The sequence below is a fragment of the Lutra lutra genome, chromosome X, assembly GCF_902655055.1.
Source record: "Lutra lutra chromosome X, mLutLut1.2, whole genome shotgun sequence".
Classification (NCBI taxonomy): domain Eukaryota; kingdom Metazoa; phylum Chordata; class Mammalia; order Carnivora; family Mustelidae; genus Lutra; species Lutra lutra.
The window spans coordinates 19,728,089-19,747,813 of NC_062296.1; the positions used below are offsets into that span (position 1 = coordinate 19,728,089).

Here is a 19,725-nt window from a genome sequence, read left to right on the forward strand (position 1 = left end):
GCGACAGGAGAGGGGGCAGGGGCCTGAATTTGGCTCCAGCAACCTCTGCAGGGAGTCAGAAGAGGCAGAGAGCTGGGAAGGGCATAGAAATCCGGGTCGTCAGAGGACTTCAGGTGTCAGGCAGAGTTGGGGTAGGTGGGCTTCCAGAGCCTGGCGGAGGGCGGGGAGGAGGTTGGAGCGGACCAGAAAGCAGGCGGGGGAGAGAGAGAGGCGGGGCCCGGAGCCCTAAAGGCTGGCCTTAGACCGCTCTTCTCAGGCCCGGCAGTTTGCTGCATCTGGGGGAGCTCACTGGAGAATCTCCAACGGCCGAGCGGGCCTTCAACTACCGTAAGTACCTGCAAATGAGCGCATTGCCCAGTGGCTGAAGATTAAATACTATCCCTCAGATCCTAAACAAAACCCCGAAATAGTCTCCCTGCTGTAACTAATTGCAGCAAATCAAACTGCTCTCCAGTCTATTCCTCCCTTTCTCCGTCCCTCCACGGATCCAGCATTGCCTCGCTAAGAATCTCTGGGCACCGTAAATACCTTCCCTTTTCCTTCTCAGTCTTCCCTCCAAACCCCCAGCGAAGCATGTACCCGGCACCCTGCAGAGCCCAACCCCTTTGATTCTTGGAGCCCTCAGAGCTATGCAGGGGGCGAGCCATTAGACACTTCGGGTCTGTCACCCTCAAAAGCACTGCGGCGCTGCCTAGGGGTGGGGAAAGTGCTTGGGGTGGAGTAGAAGGGGAGGGTAAAAAGACTAGACTATGGAAGTTGGCGGTGGGGGTGGGGTTGTGAAAGGCCCAAAATGGGCGTGTCCAATAACCTGAAGCTTGCTGTTGTTTCCCACATTCCCTGGGCATAAGATTCACCTTTTGGGCTGGATGTAAATGGTACGGTTTCCTTAGTGATTGGAGAGGGGTTAGCCATGCTGAGAAGCCCCCTTCCCTCCTTCCACTCAAGTCCCCAGGAGGCAAAACCCTGGTTTAGGGGTCTAAGTGGCAAGCCTGGAATCTCAGCTGGCATTTCTGGGCAGAGTCCCAAGTTGAACCTTTCCCTTGGCAGTAGAACCTGGCTTCACCAATAAATCCTTGGGGGAACAAAGCAACAGGATGGAACTGAAACCCAGGCCTGGGCTAGGTCCGTCCAAGGCAAGTGGGGGACAAGGAGCTGAGATGAAAGAGCATCTTTATGGTCCTACACCAGGTTAATACCCCCTTGGGTAAGAAGAAAAATAGCCACCTTGTAATGAAACATTTACCATGTGTCCTGTACATATATTATCTCTGATCCAACACAAAAACAATCCTAGGTAGGTATGACTCCCCAACTTTAGAGATAAGGAAATTTCAGCGAGGGTAATTTGAGCATCCAGAAATGCAAAAGGTAACTGTTTCCTTGGATCTCTGAAGGTCCACCTGTTCCCCACAGCCCAGATGTTTGAAAATGAATCTCCTTGGTTTTTTGTTCCACCATCCCACCCAGTATTAGCATTGGAACAAACTCGAGGCTACAGTGCTGCTATCCGTTCTGGGAAGGGAAATCAGCCCTTTTCTGTTCTGGGAGCTGCCTTTACCCCCACTCTACTGAGATAGGGTGAAACAGCCGGGATCTCAGACTCTGAATATAGAGTTGGTGGAGGAGAGTTAGCTTGAGTTTGTGTGGTAGGGAGACACCTTCCCTTGGCAAAAGGATACTTTGGGTGCAGTGGTGGAGAAGAGGCAAGAAAGCCAAAAGGGTCTATCTAGTGTACATATAGTTAATAGTGATTTTTTTGGAAAATGAAAAGGCTTCCCTGAATTCAGATATCTTTACCATATTTTCTTAGGACCAATGAACAAAAATGCTTATAAATTACGGGCAGCAAATACATCATTTACACCTTACATTAATTAACTCAAGTAGCTTGATTCTCCAACATCTACTTGAGATGGGGTTTTTGAGCTTTGGGGGGTAAGAGTTAAGAATGAGAGTAATATTGCATCTGAAGCAATCCACAGAAGGGGAGGCCTGGGTGATATGAGATCAAAGGTGTGAAGAAATGTAAGAAAGGGGGTGTTTGAATACCAGTTTTAGAGAATAGACATTGGAGTTATTATATTAATATCTGGTATTTAATCTTTTAACTTTGGGCAAATTAAATATACCCCCTCTAATCCTCAGTTTCCTTGTCAGCAAAATGGGGATGGCAGGAAAGCCTCCTTTGCTAGGTTGTTGGAGGACACAGACCATATATATATAAAATACAGGATCTAAAAAGATGACTCTCTACATCTCCCATCTCTCTCCTCCCAAGGCCTCCCCTCTGGCCTGGATTAGGTCATCCTCTGAGCCTCTGAGATTCCAGGGCTGTGCAGACATTTCAACAGATCTGACATCTTAGATGCCAGCAAAGACCTTGGGTGCAAGGAGAAGTAGGTGGAGAAAAGGGGCAAGGTAACCCTGTAGTACCTTTCATGCCTCTGAAGGAGTGGAAGTTAGGGTTGTCAACTACTTTAGTGATCCAAACTAAACTTTGAGGAGCAGGACAAGTCTGCTGAGTAAAAACACCTCTGCTTTTAGATTTCACCGACTGCTGAGGGGCAAAGTCCTTCCAAACTTGAAGCACACATTGAGCACCAGAGGCCCCATGACCCTGGACAGGCTGGGGGAACGGTCCGCCATGCTGTGGACATTCAGTGTCTTGCTCTTTTGCATTCGTGAGTACAAGGAAGGGTTGAGGGGCAGGTGACCCTGTCACAGGTACCCCTATGGCTGGGAACTTTGAGAAGAGAGAAAGAAGAGAGTATTGAGAATTGAGGGTTGGTGGGGTCAACATGGGGGCCCTTTTTACCATTATCTCTCTTTTCAGAGCTGAATCTGGGTATAACATCAATAGGTAAGTGAATCCTGCCACCTCAGGTACCTTCCTTCCTGGAAGTTCCAAGACATCAGCTGCCTCCATGGCCCTGGATATAACTACCTTGAGACCACAAAGATAATTCCCAGATTGAGCTGGTTGGGGACCAGAATCCCTCACTTCATGACTTGGTTTCCCACAGAAAGTAAAAAACTTTAATTCAGGTGGAATGGAAGCCAGACTTGTGCTGTATTCCCCAACTCACTTGAATCCCTCAAACAAATATCCTAGGGGCCCTATCCCACCCCCCACACAAGCAGACACTCTTATTCCCAAAGGAAAGACAAAAAGAAGAATCTGGGTCAGGGCTAATTTTAAGGAACATTGCAAGGCACGTTATGGGAGGGAGAGGGTTGGACTGCTCATATCTTTGTGATCTTTGGGTATGACAGTGGTGCAATCTCAACCGGAGCTATGGATAGAGACCAACTACCCCCAGGCCCCTTGGGAGAACATCACACTTTGGTGCAAAAGCCCCTCTCGGATTTCAAGCAAGTTTCTGCTGCTGAAGGATAAGACACAAATGACTTGGATCCGCCTTTCCTCCAAGACCTTCCAAGTTTCATTCCCTGTAGGTGCCCTTACTAAGTCCAATGCAGGTCTCTACAGGTGCTGCTACTGGAAGGAGACAGGCTGGTCAGAGCCCAGTAAAGTTTTAGAGTTGGAGGTACCAGGTAAGAAGACAATAATAGATAATCAAGAATAAACTCCAGCTCCTGAAATTCAAATCTTCCCAGAGCAATATTTGTTTAATTCATTAATTCATTCATTCATTTACTTTAAATGCATGAATGTATATTTGCAAGCATTCCACAGTAAGTGCCTACTCTCTATTGGCAATGCAGATGAGGATGCAGTCTCTGGAACAGATCTAGAGAGCAAGTTCTCAACATAGGGGAGACCCCAGATAGGGGGAAGGAAGGGTGGTAAATAAGGATTATTCAGAGAACACTCATTTAAGTAGCGCTCTCCTCTCCTGCCCACTGAGCAGTGCTGTCCTTGCTGTACCTGAATTCCAGTTCATTCTCTCCTTCCAGGCCAGCTGCCCAAGCCCATCTTCTGGATCCAGGCTGAGACCTCCCCTCTTCCTGGATGTAATGTTAACATACTCTGCCATGGCTGGCTGCAGGATTTGGTGTTCATGCTGTTCAAAGAGGGATATGCAGAGCCTGTGGATTACCAAATCCCAACTGGGACAGTGGCCATATTCTCCATTGCCAACATGACACCTGAAAGTGAAGGGGTTTACATGTGCTGTACTCATATCCAGATGCTCCCCACTCTGTGGTCAGAGCCCAGCAACCCCCTGAAGCTGATTGTTGCAGGTGGGTGTGGCTATGGCTGCTGGGGTCTGATGATTGTTGTCCCCGGAATCATGGCTGGATGAACCAGAATTTCTGATTTTCCTTTCTTTAGCCAGGTCCTAGGCCCTGCAAGGCCTGTAAGCTAGAGTCATTTGATATTTTCCTGAGATGCAAATTAGAATCACACATGCTACCAGGCAGATGTGTGGAAGCCAATCACCTAGGCTCACTCAGGCTAGTGAGTGAGCCCAGTCAAATGTCTAGCAGCTTCAGCTCATCATAGCTCTGTCGTTCCCTACTTGTTGAATATCATGCTTTCATTCATTCATTTGACTAATATTTATTGAGCACTTACTATGTGCCAGGCACTGCCACTGCAGTCTTATAAACTGGTTTTTGCATTTTAATTGCATTTTATTGTATTTGTGATTATTATTTTTAAGCACAGAAAATAGAATTGTGCTAGTGTCAGTGGTAAACAAAAATTACAAAAAGTGATAGCTCGTATTTTAGAAATGACTTTATACAAATTACTTTAGTCTTGTGTATGTAGAACTAGTAAGACAGTATCAAGATCTAGACACAGCAGAAGTCTCCCCAAAATGTTCAAATGCCAGACACACACTCCCGCCCCAGTTTGCCCACCCTGTGGCCTGGATCCTTTAGAAATTTGCTTTAGTTCCTCCATCAGTCTAAACAGGTGCCACAGAAGATAACCTGGACTTAAAAGCAGTAATCTTGGTTTCTAGTTCCACCTCTGATACCTCTTTCCTTTGTGATCTTAAGCAAGTCACTTCACCTCTCTGTGCTTCAGTTCCCCCACCACTCTAAAATGGGATAACAGTATCTATACAACCTACTGTATGATGCCTCTCTGTGCCTCAGTTTCCCACTGTGCAAAATTGGTATAATAATAATGCCTACCTCACAGGGTTGTTGTGAGGATTTGCCTAAATATATGTACAGTGCCTGGCATATACATTCTCAATAAATGGTAGATATTAATTTTATTAGTATAGCTTTATATTGAGGATTGAATAACAAAAACTGTTTTAACAGTGTGTATGGATGTTTGTTGTATGAATGTCCTTCCTGAGTAGATTCCATTAACATACACTTCTGTGGTTAACTATTCACTGATACCCCTCACTTTGCTGATAGGGACTGTGTCTTCTTTACTTGTACATCCTTAGACCTACATGATGCCTGACACATCCTAAATGCTCAGTGAGCGTATGACAGGGCTGTTCTTTCCAATAACAGATTGGTGGGTCTACCTGTGATTGCAGTGGGTAAGAAGGAATGGTATGAGAATAACTTTTGCCCTCTATTTTGTAGTATGATCCCCTTGGGGGAAAAATACATGGAAAAGAAAGTGTGACCCCATTGACAGAGATTTCTTTGGGTCAAAGACTTATTGGCCAATCCTTCATTGGGTTCTTCCAATCTCATGTTGGAAGTAAAGTCTTATGTGGGTTTAATGTGTTCAAAGGGCATTTTTTTTTATTTTAATTTTTATTTATTTTTTAATTAATTAATTAATTAATTTTTTATAAACATATAATATATTTTTATCCCCAGGGGTACAGGTCTGTGAATCGCCAGGTTTACACACTTCACAGCACTCACCATAGCACGTACCCTCCCCAATGTCCATAACCCCACCCCCTTCAACCCCCCTCCCCCCATCAACCCTCAGTTTGTTTTGTGAGATTAAGAGTCACTTATGGTTTGTCTCCCTCCCAATCCCATCTTGTTTCATTTACTCTTCTTCTACCCCCTTAACCCCCCATGTTGCATCTCCTCTCCCTCATATCAGGGAGATCATATGATAGTTGTCTTTCTCCGATTGACTTATTTCGCTAAGCATGATACCCTCTAGTTCCATCCACGTCGTCGCAAATGGCAAGATTTCATTTCTTTTGATGGCTGCATAGTATTCCATTGTGTATATATACCACATCTTCTTTATCCATTCGTCTGTTGATGGACATCTAGGTTCTTTCCATAGTTTGGCTATTGTAGACATTGCTGCTATAAACATTCAGGTGCACGTGCCCCTTCGGATCACTACGTTTGTATCTTTAGGGTAAATACCCAGTAGTGCAATTGCTGGGTCATAGGGTAGTTCTATTTTCAACATTTTGAGGAACCTCCATGCTGTTTTCCAGAGTGGTTGCACCAGCTTGCATTCCCACCAACAGTGTACAAAGGTTCCCCTTTCTCCGCATCCTCGTCAGCATCTGTCATTTCCTGACTTGTTAATTTTAGCCATTCTGACTGGTGTGAGGTGATATCTCATTGTGGTTTTGATTTGTATTTCCCTGATGCCGAGTGATATGGAGCACTTTTTCATGTGTCTGTTGGCCGTCTGGATGTCTTCTTTGCAGAAATGTCTGTTCATATTCAAAGGGCATTTTTATTTCTGCAGTAGTATTCATGCTCTACAAAGATGAAATCAAAGTCATTTTCAGAAGATTGATTTCTTGGGTGGTTGGAAGAAGTACATTTGGCATTTCAGGAACCTAAAGATACAGGCAATTACAAATGTAGATATTCCACTGAGACACAGCATTATACATAGTTAGAACTCAGTGGAGCTGATAAAGTTTGGTGAGAGGAGAGGACATGCCCTTGATTATCTCCTAGAAGAGGCTAAGTTTCAAGGAAGGGAGAGGGAGTAGGGGCTAAAGTTCAGCTACCACTCCTTGTCTTTAGAAAAAACTAGGAAAATAAAACTAAGAGATAATAGGGAAGAATCATCCTATCTCTAATTCAGGGTCTCTTCCCTTTCTAGGACTCTATCCCAAACCAACTCTGACAGCGTATCCTGGGCCCATTATGGCACCTGGAGAAAGCCTGAAGCTCAGATGTCAGGGGCCTATCTATGGAATGACCTTTGCTCTAATAAGGCTCGAAGACTTGGAGAAATCCTTTTACCACAAAAGGCCAATAAAAAATGAGGCATACTTCTTCTTCCGGGCTTTGAAAATCCACGATGCTGGACATTACTTCTGTTTTTACTATGATGGGTCATACAGGGGTTCACTCCTTAGTGATATCCTGAAAATCTGGGTGACCGGTAAGAGAGGGGAAATGCTGGGGGACCTATGTTAGGGGCTAAAGATATACAACTCCTTCTGGGCCACGTGGAGAACCTGATCATGCAGCCAGGGCTAACAGTGGGAAAGGGAGCAGAATTTGTACAACTGGGCTTAAGATAGGATTTTCCAAGGGTGTACTGAAGGAAGAGAACCCTTATTGGTGAAAGGGGAGTCAGACCACTAGCCCTTTATATTTTTGGTCTCATCCTAGACACTTTCCCCAAGACCTGGCTACTTGCTCAGCCCAGTCCTGTGGTCCAGATGGGTCAGAACGTGAGCCTGTGGTGTCGAGGGCCAGTGAATGGAGTGGGGCTTGCACTCTATAAGAAAGGAGAAGACAAACCACTTCAGCTCTTGGATACCACCAACACTGATGACAACGAGTCATTCTTCCTCCATAATGTGACCTATAGTGATGCTGGCATCTATAGCTGCCACTATCTCCTCTCCTGGAAGACCTCCATCGGGATGACATCACACAACACTGTGGAGCTCATGGTTGTAGGCAAGTGCTAACAAATGTCATTTGTATTTATCATCATTACAGTGTTCTAAGAAGGAGCTAGCAGACTTGTACCCTTTTGGAGTTATGAGCCAAGGAAAAATACACTAGGAAGTTGGTGCAGAATTTTTTCCAAAAACTTTACCTATCTTCTCTCCCAGGATTGTTACTCAGGCCCTGCATCTTGGCATGGCCTAGGCTCATTGTGCCCCCTGGAAATGTTACTTTCTTCTGGCCAGGGGAAACTTATAGGTATGAGGTCTCCCTGATAGAAGGTAGAAACCCAAGAATCTTTAGAGTGCTGAGGAGTGAGCCGAGAGGTTCTAAAGCATGGTCAAATTTTGAGACCACTGATTTAGTAGAAGTGGAAAGACAGGAAAGATCAAATAGGAAGGTGAGAAGCTTGTTGGGGGAAGTGGTACTGAGTTCAAGGTCACTTACTCTAACTCTGATTTCTGGATTGGTTGCAGATAAGTTCCCCAAACCCTCCCTGTCAGCCTGGCCCAGCACCATGTTCAAGTTAGGAAAGGTCATTACCCTTCAGTGCCAAGTACCTCATCCCGTACTTGAATTTTCTCTGGAATGGGAAGAAAGAGCAACATTCCAAAAATTCTCAGTGGATGGAGACTTCATCATCAGTAATGCTGAAGGAAAAGGCACAGGGACCTACATGTGCAGCTATCACATAGAGGCACACCCCAACATCTGGCCAGATCTCAGTGAGCCTCTGAAGCTGATGGGGCCAGCAGGTGAGAGGACAACTCTTCCTAGGGTTGCCCTCCCATGGCTTTGGTCATGATACCCCAGGGATCTTGAAGCAGTGCCCAGAAAGCTATGGAAAGGGGAGTCAGGGGCATGTAAATCAGGGCCCTTGGGTTTGGGCACACTTCCCCTGGGGTGGTCTCATAATCACTCAAAGGCATTGAGCAGGACACTTTCAAAACTTCCATTCTTCATGAAAAATAAAGCCACTCTGTCTCACCTTCCCTTTGCCTTCAGTAACCAGCTCCTCCTCCCTCCTCCTCACCCCAATCCCAAATGTGTTCATCTCCCCTTTTCCCTATCAAGACATCTGCTTCTGGTCTTTTCTGGCCACAGGCTTTCTCACATGGAATTATGTTCTGAATGAAGCTATCAGGTTGTCCCTAATCATACAGCTTGTTGCCTTGCTGTTGGTAGTGCTGTGGATAAGGTGGAAGTGTCGGAGACTCAGAATCAGGTAACTGTCTTGTCCTAGCCCCCTGTTCTTCAGTCTAGCTGAGTCCAGGCTCCCCAGAGATTCAGAATGAGTCATATCCCAGTTGAGATAAGCCACAGGGTCACAATCTTTGTATCCCCTACGTTCTGGGCTTAAGAAACAAGACTTTCTCATCCCAGCTGTTCCTCTTTCACCTCACAGAGAAGTCAGCACCCAAGCCAGAAGATAGAGAAGCATTATTCTTAGAGGGAAAAGCAATCAGAACCTCATTCACTGATTCCCTGTCCCCCTACCCCCACCCAGGAGAGTGTCCAAGTCTCCCTCCCAAACCACCCTGTTCCTCAGAGATGATTGATGTCTCCAAAATGAACTTAGTCTGAACTTCCTCTCTTGTAAAAAGCCAAACTGTCTCCCTGGGTATTATCTAACTTCCATCCCAACTTTTCACCCTTACCCCTAGCTTTCAAGGGCTAGAGAGCATCATGGTCCATCCTAATCTCCACGGAAACCAGTCTCTCTGCCACTCTGGCCTCCCACCATCTGTACAGAGCATCCTGAGAATATAATGCTAACCTGGATGGGCATCTGATGAGGCAGTAGATTGGGCCAGGGAATCAAATTACTTCCTCTGAACTACAAAATGGTGAATCAAACAGGTCATCCTGCCATTTCCTTTGATCCTTTGGTGTCCCCTGGGCCATCCTCCTCACTCCTTGATCCCCATGGCCTGTGCTCAGGCGATTCTGCTTGACAAAAGGAAGGGAAATGACAGCTACTAGGTTGGTGGGGACCTCAGTCCCTGAAGGCGTTACCTACTACCCCCAACCTTCTGCACCTGGCTGTAGCCTCCTCACCATGATCATGGGCCTTTTTTTTTTTTTTTTAAGATTTTATTTATTTATTCGACAGAGAGAGATCACAAGTAGATGGAGAGGCAGGCAGAGAGAGAGAGAGAGGGAAGCAGGCTTCTTGCTGAGCAGAGAGCCCGATGTGGGACTCGATCCCAGGACCCTGAGATCATGACCTGAGCCGAAGGCAGCGGCTTAACCCACTGAGCCACCCAGGCGCCCGATCATGGGCCTTTTTGTGTATGGAACGATTCAATACGCAATGGATGATGACTGTCATTGTGTGTGTCTGTGTTTCCCACCAGGATTTGAGGGACAGAAGGCTTGGGTAATTAGAAGGGAGTCCCCTAAGTCTTCTGCAAAAACCACCACCCTTTGCGTTTTCAAAAAGTCTCAGTGGGGGGCCAGGCTTAGTTGTCCTCAGACTCAATCCCGAGTTCTGCAGCTTGGGGTAACCTCCAAGCCAGAGGTCAGAAAACAAATGTACCTTCAAGTGCCCCACCTCAGCTCAGGACCATTGCATCAAAGAATGAGCTTAGGAAGCAGATTTCAGAGAAAGCAGCTTGAAAAGCACAGGAGGGTCAGTGTTTTCTAAGTACAAATTGCCAAATGGATTTTGGCTTAATATCATCTAATTCTACAGGATCCATAATCCGAAGCTGCTGCACATTGCTAGTCATAATCTGGGTGGGGGTAGAGAGATCCCACTCTCTGACAAGCTTAGCTCAGCACTGACAATCTTCGGGTAATTCACTGCGGCTGCCTAGGCAACCCTTCCATAACAAAGGCAGGTGAGGCAGGTCGGTCTGAGAACCAATACTGCCATAATAAAAACTGCTTCCAAACTTAAACTTGATGACGGAGAAACACCCAAGATTTTTTCCTCCACCCCCACAGCCGCCACCCAGAGCTGCCGATCACTCTGAGCTCCAGAGGTTCTGAGAGCTGGAGTTACAAAAGCATTTTCACATCTGACAACTCAATTCCAGCAACAGCCTAATCAGGGGCCATGGGGAGCTGACATCTGATATAGGCTGAGGAGGGGGAAGGGGGCGGGGGGCACGTGGGTCATGAAAGAGCAAGAGGTTTGTAGGTGGTGAGGCCCTCAAAAAGAAAAGTCATCGATGTCAGAAAAGATTATATCCCATTATCCTGCCCAAATCCAATCCCTATTGGGTGGTGAGTAAGCCAATGACATAAATTGCCGCCCCCTTCTCTCCGCCCTCCCCCTAACCCCAGCAGCTCCTCTCATCTCTTTTCTGGTCTCACTAGAGGAGCCTGGTTGCTGGAAACAGCTCAAGGGGTCACCATGCTCTTCATAGTCACAGCCCTTCTCTGCTGTGGTGAGTACAAGGGGGTGGGGAAGGGGCCTGGGCAGAAGGCCGGGTGAAGGCCCGTGGGGGAGGGGGCAGAGCCCTGGCAGCAGTTTCTTTTGCAGGACTTTGCAATGGGGTATTGACAGAAGAGACTGGTGAGTTTTTCCTGCTCCAGACTGGGACATTCCTTCCTGGAGATCCGAAATAACTACAGAGTGTCAGTGTCAGTGGCCAGGGAGTGACTGGTTGGGAGGGACAGACAGCCAGGAAGGGGCACTTGCTAAAGCTGCTGGCAAAATTCAGCCTCCAATTCTGCTTTTCTGCCTGCAAAATTTCCCCCAAGCTTCTGCACTTTTCTGAGGCTCAGCTGAGACATAAGCTTCCCCTTTCCCCAGCACCTACAGAAGGAAGGAAAAGAGTTTGGGTTTGTGTTGAAAGGGGAGGTGGGCACTGTGATCTATCTGGGTAGGGGGTTCAAGGGCAAAGAAAGGGGGAAGGGAGGGAGGAGGGATGATGGCTTCATTAACTCTGCTGTTTCTAGAAATAATCATGCCAACCCCTAAGCCTGAGCTTTGGGCAGAGACCAACTTCCCTTTTGCCCCATGGAAGAACTTAACCCTCTGGTGCAGAAGCCCTTCTGGCTCAACTAAGGAGTTTGTGTTGCTGAAGGACGGGACCGGGTGGATTGCAACTCGCCCGGCCTCAGAACAAGTCCGGGCTGCCTTCCCCCTTGGCGCCCTGACCCAGAGCCACACTGGGAGTTACCACTGTCATTCGTGGGAGGAGATGGCTGTGTCGGAGCCCAGTGAGGCACTTGAGCTGGTGGGGACAGGTAAGAAAGGGCAGAGGTTCCTCTCGGGGTGACCCTCAGTGCCCTGTGACTTCAAAAGTGTTCCTAAGGGTGGGGGAATGCACAGCAACCTGGAGCCCACCGGGTTTCTGCTGTAAGTAGGAGAGAAGGGGTCCTGAAATGGGGGAGGTGGGTGGGGAAGAGAGTGAAATGAGGCTAATAGGATGAGCCAAAGGCCAGGCCAGGATGGATTTCTTTTTTCCTAACAAAGTGACTCAAAGTGTCTCATCTAGGCACCTCCAAACTTCTGCCTCCTTTTCCACCCCATTTTGTTTTCCAGACATACTCCCCAAACCTGTCATGTCTGCTTCGCCCCCAATCCGGGGCCAGAAACTGCAAATCCGGTGCAAAGGATGGCTGGCAGGCATGGAGTTTGTTCTGTATAAGGAGGGAGTGCAGGAACCTGTCCAGCAACTTGGTGCCGTTGGGAGAGAAGCCTTCTTTACAATCCAAAGAATGGAGGATAAAGACCAAGGCAATTATAGCTGCCGAACCCACACTGAAAAGCGCCCCTTCAAGTGGTCTGAGCCCAGTGAGCCCCTAGAGCTTGTCATAAAAGGTAGAGCTGAAAAGGGTGTGTGAGGGGGTGGGGGGAAAGCAAAGCTCTGGGTCAGATACTCCTCTCCCCACAGCAAACTTTGCTGCTGGTCCTAGGAGCCTGTGTCCAATCTTAGAGCCAGGCAGGCGTGGCGCTGGGAGTGCCAGGGCCTCTGGCTGCATGATATTAATAGCCATAATCGTTATTAATAGCTGGGGTTTGTGGAGGGTGATTTAATTTTTCTAATTATTTTCATATCAATTATCTCATTTAGATATCGGCCAAATATTCCAGGGAGGTGAAGCAAGTACCATTTCCCTTTCTTGCCCAAATGGGCAAACTGAGCCTCAGGGAACCAGCAGAACCCTCATGACAGTTCACTGTTTTAGCTAGCCTCTGTTGCCTGCCCTGATGACAGGGAGGATTCAGCTGGAGGAGGTGAGAGGTGGGGGGACAGGAGTCCCTGGGAGAAGTCCATCTACAAAGTGGATTTGCCTTGATTTTTAAATGCACCTACTTCTGAATGTAATGTAGAAAACAAAGCAGCTTCCAGGAACCAATATTTGCTATATTAACTATCTTTTTTCTTAATTCGGTTTTATGTCTTTTTTTTTTTTTTTTTTTTTTTTTTTTTTGCCTTCTAGAAATGTACCCCAAGCCCTTCTTCAAGACATGGGCCAGCCCTGTGGTCACTCCTGGTGCCCGAGTGACTTTCAATTGCTCCACTCCCCAGCAGCACATGAGCTTTATTCTTTACAAAGATGGAAGTGAAATAGCATCCAGTGACAAGTCTTGGGCAAGCCCAGGGGCCAGTGAAGCTCACTTTCTGATCATTTCAGTGGGCACTGATGACGGAGGGAATTACAGCTGCCGCTATTATGACTTCGCTATCTGGTCTGAGCCCAGTGACCCTGTGGAGCTCGTGGTGACAGGTCAGAAGTGGGGAAACACAGATGGAGACAGGATTGACCCTGGGACAGCGGGTGGAAGGGCTGTCAGTGGGAGATGAAAGGTGCTCCTTCTAAAAATCACCAGGTTAGAGCACAGGACTCTGTGAGCACAGGGTCATGAGTTTAAGCCACACATTGGGTGTGGGGCCTACTCAAACAAACAAACAAATAAATATATAAAAAAAGAATTCACCAAGAAAATGCTTAGGAAAGTGCCTGGCACATGGTAAATAGTCCATGAAAGGCAGCAGATTCTATTATTACTGATACAGAGAGAAGGGACAAAGGAGAGGGGAGAGGCAAGTAATTCACTTCTAGGGTGATGCCAAGCTCACATGCCCAATTTCTGAAATCTTTTGGTGGCTTGGCCTTACGCTTTAGGCTTAATGTTCACTTTTTCTTTAACTGGGTTGTCAGAGATTGGAGGGCTGGATGGCCCTCAGAGAAAGGGCAAAGACCTTGAAATGACAGCTGCATATTATGCAGCCATTACAAATGATAGTTTTCAAAGGCTGATTAATGTCATAGGAAAATGTTTACTACATAAAGTTAAGTGAAAAATATTAAACTACACAACTGTGCATACATTGGGATCCTAATTATGTAAATAGTTACAGCTACAATGACATGGTCACATAGAGGAAAAAAATGAAAAAGAGATAGAGACATGTATAAAGAATGGTTATCTTTGAGTGGTAAAATTGTATTTTTTTAGTTTTTTTCTGTATTTTTTAATTTGCTAAATAAACACATACTGTTTGTATAATAATGCTGAAAAAGTAATCTGCAGAAAGTGGAAGGCAGGCTTCTCTCATGTTGTGATCTCTTGAATTTCAGAATTCTACCCCAAACCCACTCTTCTGGCACAGCCAGGTCCTGTGGTGCTTCCTGGGAAGAATGTGACCCTGCGCTGCCAAGGGGCTTTCCAAGGCATGAGGTTTGCCCTCTTGCAGGAGGGAACCCGGGTTCCCTTACAGTTCCAGAGCACTTCTGGGAACTCAGCTGACTTTCTGCTCCATGCTGTTGGAACAGAGGACTCTGGGAACTACAGTTGTGTCTACTATGAGACAACCATGTCAAATAGGGGATCATATCTCAGCAAGCCCATTATGATCTGGGTGACTGGTAAGAAGAGACAAGATATATTTGAGAAATAAAACTGAAAAACATACAGGAAGGGGGGAAAAAAAGAGAGAGAGAAGCAAACCATAAGAGACTCTAAAGGATAGAGAACAAACTGAGGGTTGATGGAGGGAGGTGGATTGAGGGTGGGCTAAATGTGTGGTGGGGATTAAGGAGGACACCTCTTATGATGAACACTGGGTGTTATATGTAAGTGATGAATTGCAAATTCTCCTGAAGCCAGTATTACACTGTATTTAACTAATTAGAATTTAAGTAAAAATTTGAGAAAGAAAAAACAATAAACTAATTAATGATATGGGGAAAAAAAGAACAGACAAGTTATGAGACTGGGACAGAGACACCTGGAGTAGGGGTTAGGAAGTGTAGAAGGCTAGACCAGACCATGGAGGGGGGAACTATTGTATCCAGAAGGAGAAAGATGAAGGGTTAATGCAGCGAGTGATAAGTAACTTTACTCACTACATCTTTTGTCTCTTTTTAGACACATTTCCCAAGCCATTGTTGTTTGCTGAACCCAGTTCTGTGGTTCCTATGGGGCAGAATGTTACTCTCTGGTGCCAGGGGCCAGTCCATGGAGTAGGGTATATTCTACAAAAAGAAAGAGAAACCCCTTCAGTACAGCTCTGGGGATCCACCAGTAATGACGGGGCATTTCCCATCACCAGTATATCTGGTGCTAACACAGGGCGTTACAGCTGCTGCTACCACCCTGACTGGACCAGCTCTATCAAGATACAGCCTAGCAACACTTTGGAACTCATAGTCACAGGTAAGGTGATGGTGCTCTAAAGCAGGCATGAGAGCATAGAGAAGAGAGAATGGATTCCAAAGGGCTCATGGAAATAGTTTTCAAAGAGGTCAAGGAGAAGCAAGCAATAGTCTTTCCTATTTATTGAACAGACTCTGGCGGTGGCACACTGGAAAGTGGCCTCCTCTCTCTGACCAGGAGTTAATTTCTTCTAGGTTTGCTCCCTAAACCCAGCCTCTTAGCTCAGCCCGGACCCATTGTGGCCCCTGGAGAAAATATGACTTTTCGATGCCAAGGGGAACTGCCAGACTCAACATTTGTCCTGCTGAAGGAGGGCATTCAAGATCCTTTGGAGCAACAGAGCCCAAATGGGTACAGGGCTGACTTCTGGATGCCAGCTGTGAGAGGTGACGATTCTGGGGTCTATAGCTGTGTTTATTATTTGGACTCTGCTCCCTTTTCGGCCTCTAATCGCAGTGACTTCCTGGAGATCTGGGTGACTGGTAAGGTCCTGGAGACCTCAGTAATCGTCTAGATTTTGTAGTTTTGAAGTAATTAGCCCTAAGAGGGTTCAAAACCACTTTTAACTCTGGTTGGTTGTCCTGATTGGTTGCAGATAAACCCCCTAAACCTTTGCTGTCAGCCTGGCCCAGCACCATTTTCAAATTGGGAAAGGACATCACCCTTCAGTGTCGAGGACCCCTGCCAGGTGTTGAATTTGTCCTAGAACATGATGGAGAAGAAGCACCTCAGCAGTTCTCAGAGGATGGGGACTTTGTCATCAACAACATAGAAGGAAAAGGCATTGGCAACTACAGCTGCAGCTACCGCCTCCAGGCCTATCCTGATATCTGGTCAGAGCCTAGCGACGCCCTGGAGCTGGTGGGGGCTGCAGGTGAGAGGATAATCCTTCCATGGCCCTGGCATGACCCACCTGGGATCCCAGTGATAGTCTGGATGGTGACCACCAAAGATGGAACAGGGAGGATTTGGAGTCTGAGACTTCAAGTGTGGTCATCTTTATTCTAGGGATGGTGAGGCAGTAGACCTCAGATCCACCCAGAGATACAAGCAGGCCTCTACTTTCAAGGCCTCTTCCACCCCCAAAAGGAGGGCAGTGTCTGCCTCAACATAAGCACTGGCTCTAATCAACCCCTCTGTATTCTCAACGTGGCTCCCAAGGGAACCCTGGAGGAGGCCAGATGAGGGGGCAACAAGAGATCAGGGGAACGTATATGTGCTAATCTCCATGGCCTTGGTTTCTGCCCTTTTGTCATCACAGGCCCTGCTGCTCAGGAGTGCACTGTGGGGAACATTGTCCGAAGTAGTCTGATTGTGGTGGTAGTTGTAGCTTTGGGGGTGGTGCTAGCCATAGAGTGGAAGAAGTGGCCTCGACTCCGAACCAGGTAAATACCTCATGTCAGCCTCCTTCTATAAACCCAGGGCTGGTGGAAAAACAATGATCTGAATGCTCCTCAAATATCTGAGCCCCATAACACAATCTGTTTTCAGATTGATGGTTTTGGATCCTCCCTTAGTTATGTCTTTTTCTCCACACAGGGACTCAGAGACAGATGGAAGAGACCAGACCATAGCCCTGGAAGAGTGTAATCAAGAAGGAGAACCAGGCACCAACACCAGCTCTCCCTCATCAGGCTCTCAGGGAACCTCAGTGGAACTGCCAGTCCCAATATAATAGTCTCCTCCTTTACAAGAGCTTTCCTCTCCTCTCTTTTATCCTCAGAGACCTGCAAATCCAACTGGTTATACTGGGAGTCAACCCAATCTACTGCTCTTTGCCCACTAATCATCTGAGCTGGGTCAAGGGGATTCTGGGAGTTGAGAGCTCTACCAGGATGAGATGTTTCCTGAAGAGAGATTCCCCACCCCTATAACTCCTCACTGTACTGATTTACTGGTGCATGAAATTCTGTTAAAAATGTATTCTGAATTAAAAAGTATTCACTATTTAACTGCAAAAACTATGGCAGTGTTTTTTCCATGGGTGTGTTGTTCACTTATAGCTTGGAAATGTTGTATTGGAGCTGACCTCTATGGCAGAATAAGAGAGCATGGGCTGCTAGCACAAAGGAAGGAGTTTAAGGATGGGGTGAGGGAGGAGGGGAGGCTCCAAAAGAGTACTTCCCAATTTGGTTTGAGACATGGTTCAGTGAGGAGAATGTCCTTTTGTCCTTCAATCTCACAGATGAATGGATGGATAGATGGATGGATGGATGGACGGCAATATTCCCTCCAAGTTCAGCCCAAGGAGGGCAAACATTGAAAGTGTATCGTTGAACACTACACCGAAAACTAATGATGTACTATATGTTGGCTAATTGAATTTAAATAAAATAAAATAAATAAAGTAAAATAAAAAGAAAGAATATCCTTTTCACTGTGTTACTTCTAGGTCCATAATATGCCTGCTTTCAAACATTAGGATTAGCCCTCTGCAGAACTTTGAAATTGATGAAGTGTGCTTTGTGGCCCTTACCTAACAATCATGGAGTGTACGTTAATTCACTCTTAAGTATAAATGATTAATAAAAGCTGGATATTTTGCCATTCCCTGAAGAGAGTTTTGTTTTTCTGAAAGAATGGGCCTCTGGTAGTGGGATCTCAGAGAGTGAGTAAGCAAGTGAGGTGGTTGAAGTGGTTTGTTTAGACAGGAAGGGTGGGGGTTGTATGCTCCCAGGACTCCAGATGGATACCAGCTTGCATTCTGAACCCCTGATCTTCCTCCCTGGATCAACATACCATTTGCTCTATGGGTGGGAGTTCAGTATACATCAGGGGGATTGGATTAGGGAAGGGGGCTTATCTAGTTCCTCAAACCTGTTCTTGACCTACAGGTCCTAGAGGAGGTCATGATTCCTCAAACCTAACCCTTAAAGATCCTTACCTCCCAATACCGTTTAATTCTAAGATAACACAGTTCAGTAGAGCAATGCACAGGGGTGCTGCACACAGTTTTTTTTATCCCAGTTTACAATAAAATTTTATTATAAAATAAAATAAAATTTTACATTAAGGAGCTTATTTACCCAGCAACTTAATGGGGAAAAAATGCATCTCATTTCCCTTAATCCTTACAGAATGAAACACTGAATACTATAGACTAATTTGTATTAAGCTCTTTGGAATGTAGAAGTACAAAGTTTCACTCTGATTTCCATCTGATGAGATTCTGTTAGTGGCTTATACTAATTTCTTATGGTGTTTCTAAAAATTACATTTCAAAAGTGTTTTTACACTTGAATTTAGCAAAGCGTAATTGTTGCTTTCTGCTCAGCACTACTCTCTGCCTTCAAACTGTTATTCCCTAACCCTCGATCAAGCTGTACATTTTGAACACTAACAAGAGGCTTGTTCTTGGTCCTTCGTTTTAGGATAGAAGTACTTTGCTCAGGTCTGATTTTGTTTTCCAGTCATCAGGTGTTTCAAAGTGTATTATCAAGGCTAATGGCAGGGTTGTACAAGTTAACAAGTCATTACCATAGCTGTTAACCAAGGGAAAGAGAAAGGGGAAGAAAAGAGCAGAGGGCCAAGGTCTGAAATCTAGAGAAGCCTCTGAGTTAGAAGAGCAGGAAGAAGATGAGGCAAAAATGACAGAAAAAAGACTCTTGTGAAATCCAGACATTGAACCTGGGGTCTTCTATGTCAAAAAGATTTAAATACGGGTGCTCATGAAATCAGATAAAATTTTGATAAACCTTTCAATGAGAAACAAATAGTGAGAAATATTGTGACACTGGACTGTTAGTGGGTTTTCTAAAAACACTCACATATACCATTCTTTCACTTAGAGAACCAAGTTCTACATGTTTTAGAAAGGAAAAAATAGTTGTCAATTAACTGTGAAATACTTAAAGACAAAGAGCGACTTTGGGAGCTAACTTTCCTACTTGCTGTCAGAGCTATCTCAATGAATTAAATATCTATTTATAATGCAGAAGTCGTCACAAACTATCTCAATGAATTAAATATCTATTTATAATGCAACCTTAGCTTGTTGCTGACAATGCTCCACATGGCACTTTTTTTCAACCTGGTTGCCATGGGAATCAGTCCCTTTACCCCTGGCTGGCCTCTAATCATCAGCCTAGCATCGAGTAATTTCTGGGAAATGGAATCTGTGTTAGGGTGGAATGAACCTTTAGGAGCATAATTTGTCTCAGGGATGCCAGGAACAGAGGCCAAAGATCATCTCCCCATGTTTAAAAAACAAATATAAATTACCCCTGATCCTTGAGCTCACATAACTTTGGCCGAAGCATCTCACAGCTACAAAGATTGTCAAGGTGGTGTGGTCCAATCCCCAACCCAGTACACAGTCT

General features: G+C 45.8%; 1 protein-coding gene across 1 annotated transcript; it reads left to right on the forward strand.

The window, feature by feature from the left end:
- Positions 1–280: 280 nt before the first annotated feature.
- IGSF1 (immunoglobulin superfamily member 1) lies at positions 281–17,714 on the forward strand. The gene is made up of 20 exons (XM_047716799.1): positions 281–327; positions 2,545–2,681; positions 2,834–2,860; positions 3,274–3,555; positions 3,919–4,206; positions 6,983–7,267; positions 7,501–7,794; positions 8,262–8,540; positions 8,890–9,010; positions 11,110–11,180; positions 11,276–11,308; positions 11,695–11,985; positions 12,284–12,562; positions 13,186–13,473; positions 14,329–14,616; positions 15,119–15,406; positions 15,601–15,888; positions 16,002–16,280; positions 16,668–16,791; positions 16,946–17,714. The coding sequence occupies exons 2-20, from the start codon at positions 2,612–2,614 to the stop codon at positions 17,079–17,081; spliced, it is 4,011 nt and encodes a 1,336-aa protein (XP_047572755.1). The 5' UTR covers positions 281–327; positions 2,545–2,611; the 3' UTR covers positions 17,082–17,714.
- The last annotated feature ends 2,011 nt before the right edge of the window (positions 17,715–19,725 follow it).

Coding starts and splice junctions, on each gene's coding strand:
- IGSF1 (XM_047716799.1), top strand. CDS start 2,612: ATGACCCTGGACAGGCTGGGGGAACGGTCCGCCATGCTGTGGACATTC. Junction 2,682..2,833: donor TGTCTTGCTCTTTTGCATTC/GTGAGTACAAGG, acceptor CTCTCTTTTCAG/AGCTGAATCTGGGTATAACA. Junction 12,563..13,185: donor CCTAGAGCTTGTCATAAAAG/GTAGAGCTGAAA, acceptor TTTGCCTTCTAG/AAATGTACCCCAAGCCCTTC.